The sequence below is a fragment of the Diadema setosum genome, chromosome 20 (assembly GCF_964275005.1).
Source record: "Diadema setosum chromosome 20, eeDiaSeto1, whole genome shotgun sequence".
Taxonomy (NCBI): Eukaryota; Metazoa; Echinodermata; class Echinoidea; order Diadematoida; family Diadematidae; genus Diadema; species Diadema setosum.
Genome location: NC_092704.1, coordinates 5,543,050 through 5,562,926, shown reverse-complemented (window position 1 = coordinate 5,562,926; position 19,877 = coordinate 5,543,050). Strand labels below are relative to the sequence as shown.

At 37.5% G+C, this 19,877-nt stretch overlaps 1 protein-coding gene across 3 annotated transcripts in view; it reads left to right on the top strand.

The window, feature by feature from the left end:
• The first annotated feature begins 7,484 nt into the window (after positions 1 to 7,484).
• The window catches only part of LOC140243763 (cAMP-responsive element modulator-like), a 47,465-nt gene continuing 35,072 nt past the window's right edge, over positions 7,485 to 19,877 (top strand). For 2 of the 3 annotated variants that reach the window (XM_072323430.1, XM_072323429.1), the window contains exon 1: positions 7,640 to 7,663. In XM_072323430.1, the coding sequence (XP_072179531.1) occupies positions 7,651 to 7,663 (13 nt within the window). In that variant the 5' untranslated portion in view covers positions 7,640 to 7,650. Of the gene's footprint in view, positions 7,538 to 7,639; positions 7,664 to 19,877 lie in introns of those variants that run through there. The other variant, XM_072323431.1, reaches the window with a different exon arrangement.

Genomic DNA, 19,877 nt, shown 5'->3' with positions numbered 1-19,877 from the left:
GTGTGGTCTTGACTTGTATGGTTCTTTGTGTTGTTTAATAGTTTTATTGTCGAGCCCACTGGAGGTGTGGGGAGACTAAGGGGGATCGCCTGCGGCGTCTGTCCGTCCGTCCGTAACACTACAAAAACTTGAATAAGTCTCTACTGAGGACTTTAATTTCAATCAAACTTGGAGGGAAGAGTGGATACATAAAGTTACACATGTTATCAAAAATGAAGGTCACCTCAAGGTCAAAGGTCACAGGCAGGGGTCAATGAACTTTAGGGCCCAATGTTAAGTTTTTACGGCACATTTCGATTTTGGCTCATAAATTTTGATGCATCTGTCCGTTTGTGACCAAACTTGGATGGTAGATGTCCCTTGGAAAGTTTAAGGTCACCACAAGGTCAAAGGTCCAAGACAGGGGTCAACAAACTTTTGGGGCCCAATGTTAAGTTTTTATGGCGCATTTTGATTATGGGTCAAAACTTTTGATCCATATGTCTATGACCAAACTTGGATGGTAGATGTCCCTTTGGGAGTAACAGGTCACCTCGAGGACAAAGGTCACAGACAGGGGTCAACGAACTTTTAGGGCCCAATGTTAAGTTTTTATGGCGCGTTTTGATTATGGCTCATAACTTTTGATCCCTATGTCCATTTGCGACCAAACTTAGATGGTGGATGTCCTTTGGGGAGTTGAAGGTCATCACAAGGTCAAAGGTTACAGACAGGAGTCAACAAAGTTTTATGGCCCAATGTTACGTTTTAACGGTGTGTTTCGACTGTGGCTCATAACTTTTGATCCCTATGTCCATTTGTGACCAAACTTGGATGGTAGATGTCCTTTGGGGAGATGAAGTTCATCACAAGGTCAAAGGTCACAGACAGGGGTCAACGAACTTTTAGGGCCCAATGTTAAGGTTCTTTTATCCATATGTCCATTCTGATAAATGTCCCTTGGGGAGTTGATGGTCTCCACAAGGTCAATGGTCATAGGCAGGGTCAATGAACTTATGGGATGTAGAAAAACATTAATTCTACGTGAATGGGCGAGATGCATTTTGGCACATGCCTTGTTAATTGCAAGGAGGTTTATAAAGAGACAGTTGCAATATGTTGTTGTTTTAAAGAAAGAAAGAAGAGAGAGAGAGAGTCGCAATAGTCTTATTCCCTTGGAGCCAGCTTTTAAGCTGCCACTCAAAAATGTTTGAAGTACACTGTATGTGGCAAACTGGATCTGCCTCACAGATAGCAAGACGGGTTATTGATTCATGCTTCATTGCGTAATGACCAGCCACTCTCTGTCTTTATGATGGTAAGTAGCCTACTTTTCACCATTTCTTCTTCTAAAAGATTAGTGATAGGCCTACATGATAGGTGACACAGGGATGTACAAACCAAAGTTTGCATAAAGGTTGATGAAATAAAGATCCAAATTACTTGAGGGACATGTTCAGCCATTATGACATTATTTCATATAGAAATTTATTATTATTATTATTATTATTTATTCGGCAATTCAACATACAATACAAGCGGATATGAAATACAAACAGAAAATTGTATTACGTGATATAAAAATTGTGGTGATTCCAGGTGCATGCCGTTGGTTGCCAGGGGAGGAAAAGGCAAACTTATGACCGAGGCTCGAGACCTTCCTCCCCGACCAGTGCATGCACCCAGAATCAGCTATATCAATGTAAAACAGTTACAGACATTATCAAATAATACATTATTACACAAAAATGCACTGAATTCAAACACAAATATGTCTAAAACTATAACTGAATATTACCGATGCCCCACCCTGACCTGATGTGTTAACTTGTGTTTACTTGAAGATTATCATCACATCAGTTTTATTTGTGGAAATTAATCTGAGAAGTGATTCGATCGGCTTTCCAGGAGGGTCCCAGTTTCAAACACTTTCACAACCTACAGCTCTGATGAACACTTTTACACATACAATGTACTTGTGGACGGGATTTACTTTCATTTATACGTTTTATCGTAAGGTGAGTAAAGAAGCAAAATATTCCTGACAGTGTGGTAGGAGTTCAAAATGAATCTTCAGATTGCTCAGGAAAATGGCGGCATCAAGCCCTTATCAAAGGCGCAATTGCACCTGTGGTATTTTGTTCATTTTATATAATTAATATATATATATATATATATATATATATATATATATATATATATATATATATATCTCCCTAGAAAGCTGACGTCTGTTCAAATTATTAGATCCCGTTAGCTCTCGAACCTCCTTGGCTCACTATAGGGACGTAATATATAGGTGGGGTGGCAACTGTAGACTTCATAATCCATGCAAATCTTTCAAATAAGTAATTGCACTAAAGCGTGTTCCAGCGTGTTTTTCTAATTCTTTGCTATATTTTTTTTTTAATACTTGTAGTGCGTTTTGATGTGCTGCTCTAATTCACAGAACCGACATTGATGGTGCCAGCACATAGAATTGAAAGAGAGAAGGAACTGCAACAGGAAGAAGTCTTTAGTCGTGATTACTGAATGCCCTCTTTTGTCAAAGCACCAACTGGTGCTGTACCACATGTAAGTAAAATAAACGAAAGCCCAACTATCAATGTGGATTGAGTGAAAGCATCAATATTAGTAGACCACATACACATAAGTGCAAGTTTGAGGAAAATCGGACAATATAGATTCAAAAGTTATGGGTTTTTAAAGTTTCGGTGCCGTTATTGCTGGATAAGAAGACTAGTACACTTTGTGACGTCATATAATGGAAAATATAAAGACAATATAAAAAAAATCAACAAACTTTAACTTTTCTATAAGCAAAATGAAAGAGCACTTGACTTACCTCTTTCATAAAGAAGGGGTAAAAAGAAATATCAGTATTAACAAGTCTATGAAATATGTACTTTTCATGTTGAATCAAATTTTGCGGAATTCTCCTAATATTTTCTTTTTATTGTTATCCTTAATTACGTCATGAAGTGTAGGAGGCCTCTTGTCCAGCAATGACGACACAGATACTTTAACAAAATCATAACTTTTGAATCGATTGTCTGATTTTTCTCAATCTTTCACTTGTGCTGATATATGCATGCTAACATTGCTGCTTTCAATGAATCCACATTAATTTTGTATCTGGGTTTTGGCTTCCATCCTCGGAGGTGTCGAGCGTGACTTCTTAGGAGAACAAAAGCTTTCTTCATCTGTAACACTATACCCGGTTAGTTCACTCTTGTGAAGTCAGAGGCAGACCTACCAAGTCTCACGCATCAAAGGCTGAGATTTCTCACGCTCAAGCTCTTTCTTACGCCACATAAAATAAATAGATATATAAAACAAAACAAACAAAGAAAGAAAGAAACTAACAGATTTCTAACGTAAAAAAAAGAATCACATTTGAAACAACTTTTTTTTTTTCATTAGAAAAACTCAAAGAAATATCCTTTTTCACATTAACTAGATCAATGCTAAAGGCTGGGTACACCTTCCCCTCCAGCACCTCGACTATGGAAGCCACCTGAAGGGACACTGAAAAATATTTTTTTCTCGTCTCGAAATTTGAGTCGAAATTCACAATCATTTCACAAATATTCGTGAAATATTTGTGAATTCGTCGAAAAGTCATTTACGGTGAAATTGTGAACATGCAGATAATAGTTTTGTAATTCAAGAACTATACAGGCGAACAACTACAGCAATGCAATGAAACAATAAAACACGGGGAAGGAATGTAGAAAGGGATATCAAGATCAAGAAGTGGGAAGTGGTAACAATTTTTCTCTCTTTTTCTTCTTTCTTTTAAACAACAACAACAAGTGGGAAAGATGGGAAAATTTTCTAAAGAGAACCTGGGCCCCGTTGCTAGAAACTTTGCGTTTAAACGCAACTTGCAACTGATTGTCACTGGCCAATCAAAATCATTGTTGCATGCATGTCTTCTTAATAGGGCAGACCCTGAGCCAATCAGAATGGTTGTTTCAAAATTAGCAATTATTTGCAATTGATTGCAACTTTCTTGCAACGGGGCCCAGATCAGTTATACATTTCATTTTCATTTCATTTTCATTTATTGTTTCTGCATGGTACAATTTATAAACGAATCACTTTCGAAAACATACACATTGATTCATCATTAATCATGGCTGACTTTGCACATGAGAGGTGAGGAAATCATTGTGATAGAAAACAGAGATATAAATGGGGGGGGGGGGGGGGTCAAAGTACCCCCATACCGTAAGATCCCCAGTACGCCGGGCCTCATTAAACACACAAAGAAATCTGAACGTCTAATTCATTAAGGGAAAATGTTGAAAGAAGTCACAAAATCGAAGGAATGTTTTTGGCTGTTTCTGACAATCTTTTTAGTAGCTTTGAAACGCGAGAATGACAACGAACAGACCGGTGCGCATGTGATCAAAATATCGTACGTATCGTACACAGATCGGCTGCATGATAATTATGTAATGAGGGCGCCCTGTCGGACTGTCTATCCACAGGGTGGATTCCTAGCGCATTATGAACCCACTGAGGAACTGATGATTCATACAGTTCATCATAACTTGTATCTACTTTGTGCATACATCGTACATTATTTTCGCATCTTCATCTCATTGCTAGCGCCATCTGTCGGCAAACGCATATCCACCTTTACAAGTCCAGCACAATCTCTTAAAACATTGCAGCTTGCACATAATTACACCTAGACCATTCAACACTAGCTTATGACATTAAACAAATTTGGAATATTAAAAAAGGCATATTGAGCCATGCGATTGTATGAAAAAAAAATAAGAGTTTCTGCATGATGCTTAATCTTTCCTGAGTCAAACCTAAAGTTATTCAAGGGTGGGTCACTATTCAGAGCGATCACACGATAATAGTCATACTTTATACAAGGTTATAATGATTCTGGACAGAGGTCAGACATTGAAACAACACTAAAAGTTCCGGCATTTTCCTTCTGCGCAGTGCTGCACAGGAAACCGTTTGTTTTGTTTTTGTTTTTGTTTTTGCACCTACACAAAGTTCCTAGTAAAGTTTGGGAAGTGTGGATGCATAGAGATATGTACAGGTGAATAGCTACAATGTTAATTTTCATTTCAGTGGGGGCGCTGTGGCATAGTGGATAAGACTCCCGACTCCCGATCGGAGGACCCGAGTTCGAGTGCTTACGTCCTTTTGGACAAGATGTTTTTACCCACTGTGTCCCTCTCGACCCAGGTGTATAAATGGGTACCTGGCAACGCTAGGGTAATAACAATAGCAGGGCCCTCTGGTAGAGCAGTGGTAACACTGAAGAGGCTACCCTGGGTAAATAAGACCTTATTATTATTATTTTATTTATTCGATTAATTAATTGATAAAGGAAAGACGCCATATTTTAAGCTCCATCATAATAATCACTGATATACCCTCTGTCAAAAATTCGCAAGTTAGATATACCAAGGGAATACTGAAGAAAACCTAAAAAAAAAAAAACCAACAACATCACATTCTGAAATAAACATGGTGACGAATCGATCACTCATGCAATTTCAGAAGTTGAAGACCCAAGTCCGTGTCCCGTCGTGACGCGTCGGGCCGTCGTCTGCATGGTCCCAGCCTCTATCGTCCGCCGTGCCTTGGATGTTAACCAAAGACGTTATCTCTACTATCTTTGATGTTAACAAGGACTGTGGACAGTGTGTATGAACGCATTGCGTTTTCCTGTGCAGTCGGCACTCCAGGCACATAACGGGTTGACAGTTTATATTTTATTCCCCTCGCTCTGCTTTTTGCATTCTTCTTCCTCTCCCAACTCTCTCTCTATTTTCTCTCTTCTCTATCACCAAACTAAACTCTCAAAGAAAGAGAAAAACCCTACATAACGCTCCAGAAATGGCAAAATCGGAAAAGACATAAGGAAAATATAACATTTTGAAATTTCACATTTCTTCTGAAGACATTTCTTGACCAGTTCTTATGAACATTCAAATGAGGAGTTGATGTCATGCTCTCACAATTTTTAATCTACATTTTATATGGAAGTCGGAAAAAATCTTTATTTTTAGCTAATACAGGTAAAAGCACCCATACCAGTTACCAGTATGTACCTTTTTCATTTTGGGTTTTATATTAATGTACTGCTGAAATACGAGACTTTTGCCATTTCTGTATACGAAAGTGGGTAAGAAATTGTGAGAGCATGACATCATCAACTTGTGTATTTGAATATTCATAACGACTGCTCAAGAAGATAGTGTTTTCCGAAAAATTTTGAAATTTCAAAATGTCGTAGCTTCCTTATTTCTTATTCGATTTTGATCATTTTTTTTTGCACTGTTCTTTCTTATGAAATTGATAAAATTTTCGAGTGGATTATTTCTTTAACAGAGTAACCTTTCACCCTTATCATTTCATACAAGTAGGTCCTAGTTCTTTTCATAGTTTATCACCAAAGTTCAGTGACCTTTGCCCTTGAAGAATTTTGTCTTACATTAAATCAGAGCGACATAAAATCTGACAATGAGTTGAAATTCATGCAACATATCGGCTGCCTAACGGACAAGATGAAGCAAGAAAATATAAACTATTTTTCTTTTTAAAAAAATTCTCACGGACAACCTGGAAATATATCCGTTTTGTTCTGATGGCATAAACATTTTTATTTATTTATTTGTTTATTTATTTATTTATTTATTTATTTATTTATTTATTTATTTTTTTTTTTTTGGGGGGGGGGGGGGTCGATGATAGGTGTATCTTCGATTTTACTCAATTCACTATGTCCACAGATTATCATGGCGCATTTAGATACTAATCCCTCCATTGAGGCCGAGTCAAATCAGAGTGCTCCTTCTTTTTTTTTTCTTTCATTTTTTTTTCTCTATTTTTTGTGTTTTTATTAAGATGTCACTGGAAAACAAAATCACATCCGAGGAATCAAATAACAAATATTTGTGAGTCAAATATTTTGAGAGTAATCATCTAACTGTGATTACAAATTGCACTTGTGAAGTATAGATCCTTGTATGTTTTTTTCAACCTCATATTTTTCTCACCTGCAATTTTTTTTTTTTTTTCGTAGAGCTTTGAAAAGTGCGCACAAGCTGGGGCGTATTGGGGAAAAGCACGCAGAGTTGTACCTCATATTCTGCGGCAAGAGACGATAGAGTCCGTCAATAATATGTTAGCGCACACTTCCTTCAATCTCCAAATCCCGAGATAAAGTGATTTTAGTTTAAGAAATATGTTGAATCAATGAATGCGGTTGCACTGCAAATATCACAATTCACATAGCAAACTTGAATAGATTTAGAACAATTCAAGTAGTTCCAGACAATTGCTTCCTCTTATAGAACCAATGAAATCGAGGCTTCATGACGTCATAATAGTTTCTACCAGGAATTTAACATTGTAGCCCGCTATGCGGATGAATCGCAAAGAGGCTAAAAGCAGTGAACAGGCTCGTTGTTGTTTGCTTGCTGTGACGCCGAACGTGTAGTTTGACGTGGTGCTACGTAGACAATAAGGTGTCCATTCCCATCGCTTCTACGCTGTGACGAGAAATACGTAACCGGTAAGTACTTGCCAAAAACCAAAACACAAAAGCATGACATTCGCGACATGTCGAAGGGTGCATATCGTACCCCTTGTTGGGCTGCTCGATAATGTGATATTACGGACGATTGAATGATATTTGGTGGTGCATTTATGGTTGATATGTTATGTGTGAATGTTCGCAACCGTGTTGTGCATGGTGTAGTAGTTGTCGTTGTGCGTACATGTTGGAAGGACAATGGCTTCGTCATTTCTGAGGTGTTCATTTAGCGTGTAGAGGGGACGTAGTAGACGACGCATACGCGTTCATTTAGTGTGTGGCTTTGAGGCGATGCTGTGAGGCCACTGCGGCACTTCCTGCAACCTCTGCCCTGGGTCGTGGGTAGTGACCCCTGGGCCTACCCCATCCTCAAACTAGTTGCAGCTGTCGTAACTAACTTCAGACGTCCACTACCTATGTTCAGTGATGTTTAGCTCGTAAAATTAGATATGCGGTAGTTGTACATGACCTAAACAACACCCACCACGAGTGTATGTGGAGAAACCAAAATACAGTAGTCAGTACATGTGTGTGTGTGTGTGTTTAGTAACATAATTACGTTCATTGAGTGCATGAGGAACATACACTTACACACAGTGAAGGTACAGCCTACACAGGTCATCAGAGCAGACAGACGTGGTGCTGGCTCGTTCAGTGGCTGTCAATCATTTGTGCATAGACAAAAGACATTGAAAAAAACAAACAAAGCTGAAATAACGTCTATAGATAATCTACTTGTATAAAAGGAAAGAAAAAACCCGATTTCTGTAAACTGAAAGGAGGAACTTTTTGGCAAGGCTGCACGCTGGCACTGGTGCGATTGTCAGTAGCTAGTAAAAATCACCGTCATACCAGTAACTGTTGCAGGAATTTACCGGTAAAAAAATGAAAAGAGTGTGTACCCATTTAGCTAATAACTGTACTAATGGACAGGTTGGACCAGCAAAAGAAATGTGCAGCCCTGTCTTTGGTTAAAATATTACATTTCCAAAATTGTGTACTGTAATAGTGGATATTTTTGCATGACTTTTTTTTTGTTTTTGTTTTTTGTTTTGTATGTGTGCTCGGCTGAGTAAGGAGAGTTTTGTGTGTTTTTGATTTTGCGGTATCAAGACATTAACTGCAGGAACATGGCGGCAAAATATTTGCGTGCTTTTATTTTTGCGCTTGTTTCTAATTGCACGAAATGTGCGATAATTTCAACACCGAGAAAATTTCCACTTTTACAGTAATTCTACATTTTACTGTTAACATGATACATGTTTTATGTGGCAATGAATACTTGCTAGCTACCCTGTAGCAAGTGGACCAGCAGCTTAAAGTTCTCGCAGAACTTGCATATTAAAGGGCCAACTTCATGATGCTGGTGAAGTCCCTTCCCTTGCGTCACAACCTCTTCTCTACAGCCAGGGGATTTGGACTAGGGACCTCGTCTTATTCACTGAGGGGCAACAGTTCTTTATTTATAATAAAGAAGCCTCCCCTCCTTCGGCAGTCTTTGCTTGTGACCTATGAATTCTGTCAAAACAGTCCTAACACATACATGTAGTGGGTGGTTTCATACCATGAATTAAAGGGAATACCATGAATTAAAGGGGAATATCCACATTACATTTGATATGTTGCCTTGTATGAATTTAACAGAAAATCAAGATTACCGTATACTGTTGTTGAGTTACAATATGGGAAAAATCAGAAACGCATAAAAAAGCGATGAACTTTAGAAGTTATATAAAGAGCATGCCATATTGGCAACTCTTTGTGTCATATGCTTTCCACTTGGTTTGTAAGCCTACACAAAAATTCACCATTTTTTTTTTAAGAGAAAATTTCATCAGACCTGTTTTTCTTCAGCTGATGAGTTCTGTCTGTACTTTTGCATTTACAGAAAAATTGAAATTGGTGAAATTTTGTGTACAAAAACTAATACAGCCAGTGAAAGACATTAATACCTTTGTGTGTGTGTGTATATGTGAGAGAGCGTTTACCTGAAGTGCCAGGTTAAATGAAAAATGTATTTCTTTTTTTCAATTTTGTTGTAACAAAAATCCAGAATTTAAATTCATCTCACGAAAAGCAGGCATGTACACAGACTTGAGCAGGGATGATATCAAAAGACACTAACAGACGGGAGAAAAGAGCTCTTCTGCTGTGTGCATCAGTCATTTTACAGAGATGTGATTAGCCAAACATATTATCTGCACAATTTGCACATATCTATTTACTTACCAGTAAGTTTAGGCAAAGTGGAACAAAGGGGAAGAATGAAAGGGAGGAAAAACACAAAAATTAAGAGATTAGATGATGTTTTCTTTTGTAATTATATTTTTCAGACTTTTTTTTTTTTGAATGCTAGCAGCTGCAATGTGACAAATAACCTAAGACACAAGACTAAATGCCCTGTTTGTTGTGCTCATACTGTGCAGCCAAGTATTCGGTAGTCAAAAGCACATGGAGTCTATCATCACATAAATGTGAAAATTGTTTGTATTGACCCAAAAATATGGTCACTGTGGAAAGTATTTCATTGACTATGACTATTGTGAAAAGGGAGATCAATGGAATGTGGACTTGACTGCAATATTGAATTTCCATACAGTGTATTAGTGAATTTTGGTTTAATTTATTGGGATAGTTTTCGAATAGACTAATAACTTGCTAATTGATGATATCACTGATTACTTGATGAGTCAACCATTAGTGATATCAGAATAGAATGATGATAGCAGTTTAGAAAAGAGTTTCTATTGGTTTTCAGTTTTGCTTTGTGTTGTAAATGTTTCACTGAAGTGCTGCTCTCAAAAGTACTTTTCACCATACAAACTGTACACATGTACTTTACTTACATAGACATTGTGTGCTATTCCTTCTCTATCCACTATGAATTATTATGTGTATGATATTGGTGTCTAAAAATGGTGAACGTCTATCATGTTGATTCGACGGTCAATAATAGAAAAAGAACAATTGAGAAAAAATTTTCATCGAGAAGACCAATCACTTAAGAGTTAACTCAATTCACTAACAGATTTGGCTTCAATATTTCTGTAGCTCCATTGATTATGCAAAGGTCGAAATGGAAAACCTGTTGTGGTGCATATCGTACACTTGCACAACTAAAGGATTAAACTGGCCGCAATAAATGTGATTTCCAGTAGCAGTCTAGTGAGTTTGAAATTGATACAGGGGGAGAGTTTTAGGAGACGAATGAGTAATCCCCGGTTTCTAGAAATAACCGTGGCTCAAAGGAAACCATTCATTACAAGGAAGGGAAGAGGCGCACAGGAAAACACTGCCATGGAAGTCGAACTTACTCACGCTGGTCTGCTCAGCCAGTGGTATGTGGTGTGTGTTCAGACAGTGTGGGACGTGAAGTTACAGTACACCTTTGCGAACAGCAGGCCTCCCTAGCTCAGAAGTAGTACTCAATGTTCAGCATTTAAGTGGTTTGTTTTAGGATGAGTAACAAAAGAGGAGCACCCTTTGTGTGTTAATCCAGTCTTCCATGTTAGTGTAATATGCACTTTTCCTCTTTTATGTTAGTCTTACTGTTTCATTTGAAACTCTTCAGCTCCAGCATGCAGCAATTAGTGGCTGTATATCCCCATGAAACAAACTCCAGTGCAGTTCTTCATTTTGCCTGGACTAACAGATGACTTGCGAAGTACTGGAAATTCTTTGAGAATTATATATCTGCATCACTTGTCTTAAATGTCAAATCTTGGAATTATCTGAAGAGGATCTGCACCAAGAATTCTTATAGAGAGATGGATAGATACACTGTGTATTTCCAGGCCATGCACGTTTGTTGGCAAAATGTGAAGCATGAAAATGGAGAAGAGAGCTCTCTCCCCTCCCCTCCCCCAGGGTTCCCTACCTCTATCCTCCTGTGAACAGTATCCCAAGCTAGGACCATTCAGGGCCTGGTGTGGTGACAGGAGCACTGAGTGATGTCACCGCTTTTAGAACAGACGGGCTGAGCCCTCCCAGGGTCCCAATTACGCCAGCGAGGGAGTCATTTCCAGAGCTCCGTGCTGACTGGTCGGAAAAAGTGGGATTTTTTCCCTCTCTCTCTCTCTCTCTCTCTTTTTATAATGTGTTCACGAAGTCAAAGTGGAGTCAAACTCTACAGCTACTTACAATGTAATTTAGGCACTGGCGTCTTTCCAAGCAATTCCATTCTTTTACTGCTCAGGGGTGTTATCTTTCAGTCTGATCTCGGCAGTGCAAGCTGTTCCCTTAACCCTTTTAATGTCACAGCCAGGAAATGGTTTGCCATCCTTTGTTATTTCTACCAACAGATTTATTTGCATTTGAAAAATAGACAAAAAACAGTAAAGAGGTCACTGACATTTAAGTGTCTTTTTGTCTCATCTTCAAAAATGAGTGTAGTGTGTGTTGAAACTTTGGATTAATGATAGCTGGACATAGCAACTTATAAATTGTATTTTTAATATAAACCATAGTTAAAAATGATCTGTTCAAATGCACATCATGGGGAAATCAGGCATAAGAAGGGCAACCGTGTGTATCAACTATCTATCGCATGAAATCTGTGTGAACATTTTGAAGAATTCGGCTTTGCATCTGATAGTTAATACAGCTGTAAAGCTGGGTAAGAACCCAGCATGTTCCACCCACCTGAAATTTTAATATGGCCGTAGTAATGCAAAGTACATATAAATATTTACTGCATTCCGAGAAACGGAAAATCAGAGCTCCGCAGTCACTTGGTGACGAGCAATTAAAAAAAAATTGCTGTCATTTATCTTCCACATCATCGATATAGCCCCCAAGCTTTTCTAATTGGATTAAAAAGTTTTTGCTGTCATTGCTACCCTTTCCCCTTCATCGTCCCGCTGGTGTAGCTACAATATAGTATTCTGACGTCACAAGAAGAGTAAATTGGTGTCAACTATTCTAGTATAGCCTCAGACTAGTCTGAGAATCAGACATGAAGCTACAGTGCATGCACTGTGCTTTACTGCATCATTCATGCAGTGAAACCAAATTCAACATTTTGTGTTGGACAGACTTTTAATGCTGATAGTCTGAGCACAATGTACTTTAATAATCTTTTGTTTTCTCATGGGATGAGATAAATTGCAAGCTTCCTTCTCATCGCACTGTACATGTACATCGGGCTTCCGGATAGCCTGACCTACAATGCATCAATGTGCTTCAGAGGCTGCGTGATGTAGACTAGCCATTGTAGGTTATTCGGCAGCTGGCGTCCGATGGTGACGTCACTGCTACGTCGATTTGCTGGAGAGCCAGCCGAGGGCCGCTGCCTCATTCATGGAGAGCATCAGAGCCTTGGGGAGGGAGTTAATTTAATGGCATCATGTCTGAGAAAATGATGAAAGTAATTAATAAATGCCAACTAGGGATGCTGCGTGGATGTGATCATGCATTTTTGGTCGATATTACTTAAATTGGCCATACGATTAAGACCAATGTGGGGAAAGATTTAGAAGAGAAGACAATTTGACTTTGAATGTTGCTATCTCATGAAGTCAGTTATCATCATCTTTTAATGTCTTCATTTTTGGTACTGGTCAGTTCTAATGGAATGGAAAGCACATTTTGTAATACATTGTAAGTTTATAAAAGATATCAATTAAGGGTGTTACAACCATGGACATTTATTTTTTTTATTTATTTTTATTTATTATTTTTTTTTTTTTGCAAGCAACACAATAGACTGAGATCTGTGAAGTAGCTTTAATAGACAGACATTGAGAGGATTTTTTTTTTTTTTTTCAGGGAAACATCAACCAAACTAGGGATAATATGTAGTTGTACAAAAATATCAATTCTGAGTTGGACATAAGTACATGTTTTAACAATATATCTGTAGAATTTAATCTTTGCTCATTTGTGTTATGACCTTCAATTTGATATATTTGCCTCGTGAAATTTTGTGAATTGGATCGGATGGCCTTTTTGGTGGCATGGAACAACTGGCATTCTTTACATTATTGTGTAGACAAGAACTTTCGCGCTCATTTTAATTCTGCAAGTCGTATCTCGGCTGTCCCGAAATTTGCGAAATTAAAATGCACGCAAACATTCCTCGTTTTGCAGTAGTTCTTTAAAAGAAGCGACAAAAGCTTTAATTCTGGCATCAGCACAGGTGACTTGTTTGTGTACAATGTTAATGCTGTTTTGAGGTGATGATCCTACATGAGTGAGTTAATGTCAGAGCCTCAATATGAAAGTATGAGAGCTTTAAAGTTCTGCAGTTTTGTGACCTGCTGTTTGCTGAACAATGCTCAAGCATTCTTGTCAGCGAAGAAAATTTCATGGCATGATGTGCAGTGACATTTACAATGGGCTTTCTCTTGAAATTGTGTGTCACATTGAATTTTCTGCCTGCGAGGGAAGCTCAGAGGAGGGGGAGGGGGATGGGGATGTATCTGGGCAAGATATCAAAGGAAACACATTGTCTGGTTATATATTCTCTGTCCCCCCCCCCCCCCTCTACTTCTTGATGCTTAAATATGCCCAGTAACTTCTTCAAAAATAAATTCATCCAAAAAAAAAAAATAATTAGATTCTAAAGAAAGAGAAAAATATTCCCTACAGAATGATACAAAAATAGCAAAAATTGGATAAGAAATAAGGAAGATATGACATTTTGAAATTTCACATTTTTTATTTCAGAAAACTTTTCTTGACTAGTCCTGATAAGCAAGTTTATGATGTTATACCCTCACAATATTAAATGTATATTAATGCCATATCTTCCTTGTTACTCATCCGAACTTTGTCATTATTGTATCTTTCTGTAGACTACATATTTTTCTCTTTCTTTTGAAGTTTATTTATTTTTGGGGTGGATTACAGTCAGCTCTTTTCTCCCCCATCCCATAAAATGCAGTGGGATTTGTCTTCTTCCTCTACACCTCCTTCTTTTTTCTTCTTTATCTTGTTCTTGTTGTTCTCATTCTTCTCCTGTCATTATTGATTATTATTATTATTATCATTATCATTTTAAGTCATTATTATTATTGTTTTGCTATTATTTTCTTTATTGTAATCTATGCTTGCGGATTGATTTTTTTTTTTTTTTTTTTTTTTTTTTTACAATTAAAAGTTTGAATTGCATCAGCTCTCATCATGCTTTTAATAAATGTTCATACAGTGTAATTACCCACTTGATCTCCAGAAATATTCATTGAAAGTCAAAGGCCCAATATCGTACATGATGTTCAATGGTCTGAGAAGTTTTCACATCCTTTTCAACTTTGGCTTGAAATTTGTGAAAGGGATGGATTCAGATCTTTCGAAGAATATTGATGAATATTTCTGGGAATTTTGGCAGAATATGAAGAAAGTGACTGTTGTGTAGTGTGCATGTCTATGTAGTAACCAGGCAGAACTGTATCTTTATATAGCAATCAGGGGACCGCTGAGCTAAGGAAGACCTTTGTTGAAGGACGAGTCCACTTTCACAGACATGTGGATTGAGTGAAGGCAACACAACAGTGAAAGTTTGGGGAAAATCAGACAAATTAATTCAAAAGTTATGAGTTTTTAACATTTTTGTGCAATCACTGCTGGATGAGAAGGCTACTATGGACAGTGTATGTTGTCACATGCGTACAACGATATAAGGAAAATATTTAAAGAGAATTTCACAAAACTTTACTTTTTGAATAAACTGCACATTTCTTCGAGTAGTTACTGACGTATGTTAAGGGTAATATTATTCCCTTTACCTTGTGAAAGAGAGAAGTCAAGCGTTCTTTTGTTACGTGAGAATGTAAAAATATGTTGAATTTTCTTTATACATTCTTTATGTGGTTATACACATGTGACATCACAAGCTATATCGTAGTCTTCTCATCCAGTCATGACTGAGTAGAAACTTCAAAAATTCATAACTTTTGAATGGATTGTCTGATTTTCCTCAAACTCTCACTGATGTCTTCTACTAATATTGTTGCATTCACAAAACCCACATGTCTATGAAGGTGAACTTGTCCTTTAAATTGCTCTAAAAGCACATAAATACCTTCAAAATGCCTACAGCTGTAAAGCATGCATACAGAGAAAGCAGCTACAGCTGTGAATAAAAGCAAGTCAAGATATCCTAGCTCTCTGTATTGTTACCTTGCTTTTTTGTTTATTTCATCCCTACAAGTGTGATCGTTGACTCTGTTTGAGTCAAGCAGGTAACAACCAAAGCATATTTTTTTTTTCTTCCTCAAAGGCAAAAGACAGTAAGACCTTCCTCCAAAGTTTATAGACGCATAATGTAGACCGTATGCCACAGTTGACATGCAGTCAATGTAATCACTGTTATATTGAATATTTCCCAGAATTACAATGTCTTTCAGAACAAAAATAGATTTGGTCCATTCATCATAGCAGGAAGCTTGATCATCTCTCATACACTGCTGATATACTTAAAGTGATACAGTTGAATGCTGTAATAAAAATGCCCTTTAGGATACTGATCTATGAATATATAATGCATATCTCATGGGAGTGTCCGTACTAGCCATTAAAACAGAAACACAGTGTGAAAGGGTCAGTGTGAAAGGGGTTGTGGAAACGGCGCTTTTCAGTGCAACACGTACTCAGCATCGACGCATGCTGACACACGTGACTCAACAACACAGTTTGACTGCAGGGATAAAGCTTGATGTCAAATTCACAATCAAGACGGAATGCTGAGTAGCCTCTGTGCTTTGGAAACTCTCAACAGAGAGTAACCCTTGGAAGTTTAAGAATTATTTTGAATGAAAGCCGTTAAGATTTGGGGATGGAGACTAATAATAGCTGGCCAACAAATGGCTAAAGAAAGTTGGTCTTTGTCAGTACTGAAGATTAATGCTGCGTAAGTCTTTCTGGCAAGTTAGGGAAGTCAAACACAAAATATAGCAGTTTGAGTCATGTTTCAACTGCTGTGAGGTAAGATGATTATTTATAACAGTAAGGTTTCCGTGACATGGACATTTTTGACATGTTGTGAAAATTGAGATCACTGTGTTTAGCCAAATTTAGGTTGACACATTTCAAATCTCTGCAGAAAAGTCTGTCTGAATAAAAAGAAAAGATGAATACATCCTAATCTTGGTTTCCCCCCAATGCTTTGATTACTTGTTACTCCAGTGGAACTTGAGTGGAACTCTCCGTAATGTTAAGTTTGCCTCCATTTCATGTGAGGTTTGTAATATGATACACCAAATCAGCAATTACAGCATATGAAATACTTTTATCTCCAACTATAAAGCAAAGTCTATCTTTTTAAAGCTGAATTTCACAACAGGGTGGCAATGAAAAACTGGATGAAAGATACTGCCACTGAATAGTTTAGTGACTTTTTGAAATTTAAAGATATGAAGTGTGTGTCTTGGTGGTTCTTTCTGTCCTGGTGCATCAGTTCTATGGCATTTTGAGGAAATAAATTTCTTGAGAGTTCTCAGCAGATATGAAGTATATTTTCCCTTTTCTTGAAGCTCTCAATCACAACTTCCATCACATTTCTCCACCATTGCCATCTTGTTGTTCTCTATGATTTCTAGTGTTTAGCAAAAAGGCAAGAATTGCTGTACGCTGATCACATTTTATTTTATTTTTTATTTTTTTTAAAGCTGACAAGTGTTATCAAGTAGAACAGAGATGTAGGGCATCATGAAGGGAAAGAAAAACACCCTCTAAAATCAATTGAGTATTAAAGATAAATTGTCTGCCATACCAGTATAACGGCAAAGAGTTGTATTTTTTGTTTTGGTGACACATATTCTAAGGAAACATGTCAACTTTTAAGGTAGGCTTACATGTACATCATCTCATTTTTTGTTTTTTGACTCATTGCTGACTAAAATATCTCAATGTCCTTTTAATTATTAGCTGATATGTAATTGATACCCATTTCTTTTCTTGTAGATAGGTAAAAAAAAAAACAGCAATCAGTACTCCTGCAATGTCTTTTTTTCTTTTTTTTAAAGTCTGCACAAGGAGGTAAATATGACAAAAATATCCCTATTGACATTGAAGTGGACCACTGAAAATTATTATTGTACCTTGACATACAGCATAAGTACCAGAGGTAATTGACAGGTATCTTACTAATCTGTACTTCGCTGTAAGAGGTAATTTATAGAGTACAAGAGGGGCTGATAATTGAGATTTTATCCTTCACTGGAGGAGATAATGCATGGGTCAGAGCTAAAATATGAGATTACTGTGGCCTAATCAGTGTGACAGTTGATATCCTCGCAGTGTACATTGTACTTTATGCCGGTGTCTCCCCCAGCCGAGCAGTCCTTGGAGGTCAGGCCGCCTAACTAGCCTGACGTCACGGGACGGCGATGGTGGCCGACAGACCCCTGGCTACCGCTGCTCCCGTCACGGCTCCATTAAATGGCAGTGATGTCATCACTGACGTAGACTGTTGAATTTGATGAAGTGGATTGTCCAGTCAGCCAGAAGGGGTTAATTCATCCTCTTTTTGAGTTTAATCTTCTTGCAATATTGTGACCCTCCGTGTTTGTCTTGGAGATAGTTGCATCTCCTGTGGTAATTCCTGGAACAAAAATTGTTTTTACTGGAGATAACCCTATCTTGTTTGATTTTCTTTTTATGTAAGACAATGGTTACATACACAATGAAGTAAAAAAAAAACACACAATAAAACTAAAACTTCCAGATACACTTTTTGTACTGACTGTCAATGAAAGAATATTCATAATGCTTTATAGTGAATTAGTTTCGCCTTTTAACCATCATTTCGGTAATTACGATTTTTTACAGACCTGTGTGTTATATATGACCACTGCTCTGAATACCCCTTTGTCATTCATCATCACTTCTGTTTTTCTCCTTAAAAACTATTGTATTAAAATCACAATTTTTTGACATTTTATAAATCAGAATTTATTTTGTGTTCATGAAATACACAGCAAATACAATGTAGACAATATGGTTTGCAGAGTGCTGTTATGGTTAGGTGATTTATGTTCAATTTTATCTTTTTTTTCTTTTTTTTTTGAAGGGGGGAAGGGGATAACTTTATGAATTGCTGGGGGTGAAGGGATACTGTAGGTTGTTAACATGCCTGGAATAAATACCTAGGCCCTACTGGATATTCCGTCTAAATCGTGATCTCTAGAATTTCATAGGCTCTCTCGAGTGTGATAATATTTTCATTCAGATGTTGTAGCCTACAGTCACATCCTTTTGTGCGATGAAAAAAATCTCCCCAGAATGGACGGGCAGCGAAAAAAGGCAGAAATGAAGGAAGAAGAGCGCGATGGAGAAGCTCTTGTGTATGGCAAGGCACGATCAACATCTTGTTCGTCTTTGCGCAAATGTCATCAGGCGAAGTTAAAGGTCATTCCTGCTGCTTGATGCATTCCTCATATTGCCCCCTTCTCACTCCCTGGCAAATTTTCCCCCTTCCTCTATTATCAATCTGACAAAGGAGTTGGCACAGTTTTATGATATTTAATGCTCTAGCAATTGTGAGAAATATCAGCAAAGTGTTAATCTGTTTTAATGGCTTAGATGTCTTTCTAATTTGATCACCTCCCCCAGTCTTCACATGAACCCCAAATAGGTTGATACATTGTACGTATGTACAGTCTGTGTCTTGCTGCATTTCAACATACATTGTGTTTATGCGGGCCAATGGAGGTTTTAAGCAAAATATTGATTTGATGTAGGTTGAACTTTCTATGCAGTGAAGTTGCCTGTGGAAGGTCATGAAGACACAAAGTCATGGTAACTGCCCACTCGTTTTATTGCCTTAGCATCATCAGCAATTTGGGCATATTTGGTGCTAGATTTAAACACAGGAAGTGTACATAAGGTCTCCATCAACTTCATTTGCAGTAAATGGTACTTTATCTCTCCGTATTCCACCTAATTTAATGCCTCTCCCATTTTTTGTTTTTTGTTTTTGTTTCACTGAATATTTCATTGCATTTGTCACCATTCACTTGTACTGCTGTTCAGGGTCATGTGACACCATACTATATGCAGCCTAGATGAATGGAACTGAAGATGGGAATAACAGTTGTTGAGCCCTGTATAAAAGTTACAAGCGCATCAGATTGTATGCACTATGTGTACAATTCATGTCCCTTTATATATGCTCTCTACACTTAAAAAGGTTCCCTGAATTACAAATTTGTGTTGATTTATGATACCCATAACATCACTTCTGCAGTGACACAAATATCTAGAAACATTCCATATATTTTTCACTAATTTTTCCTCTATTTTTCTTCAGATTGATTGGATATGCCCTCAAAAAAATCCTTCCAAACCAATATTTCTATTGTGACCTCATCTGTCAGTCATT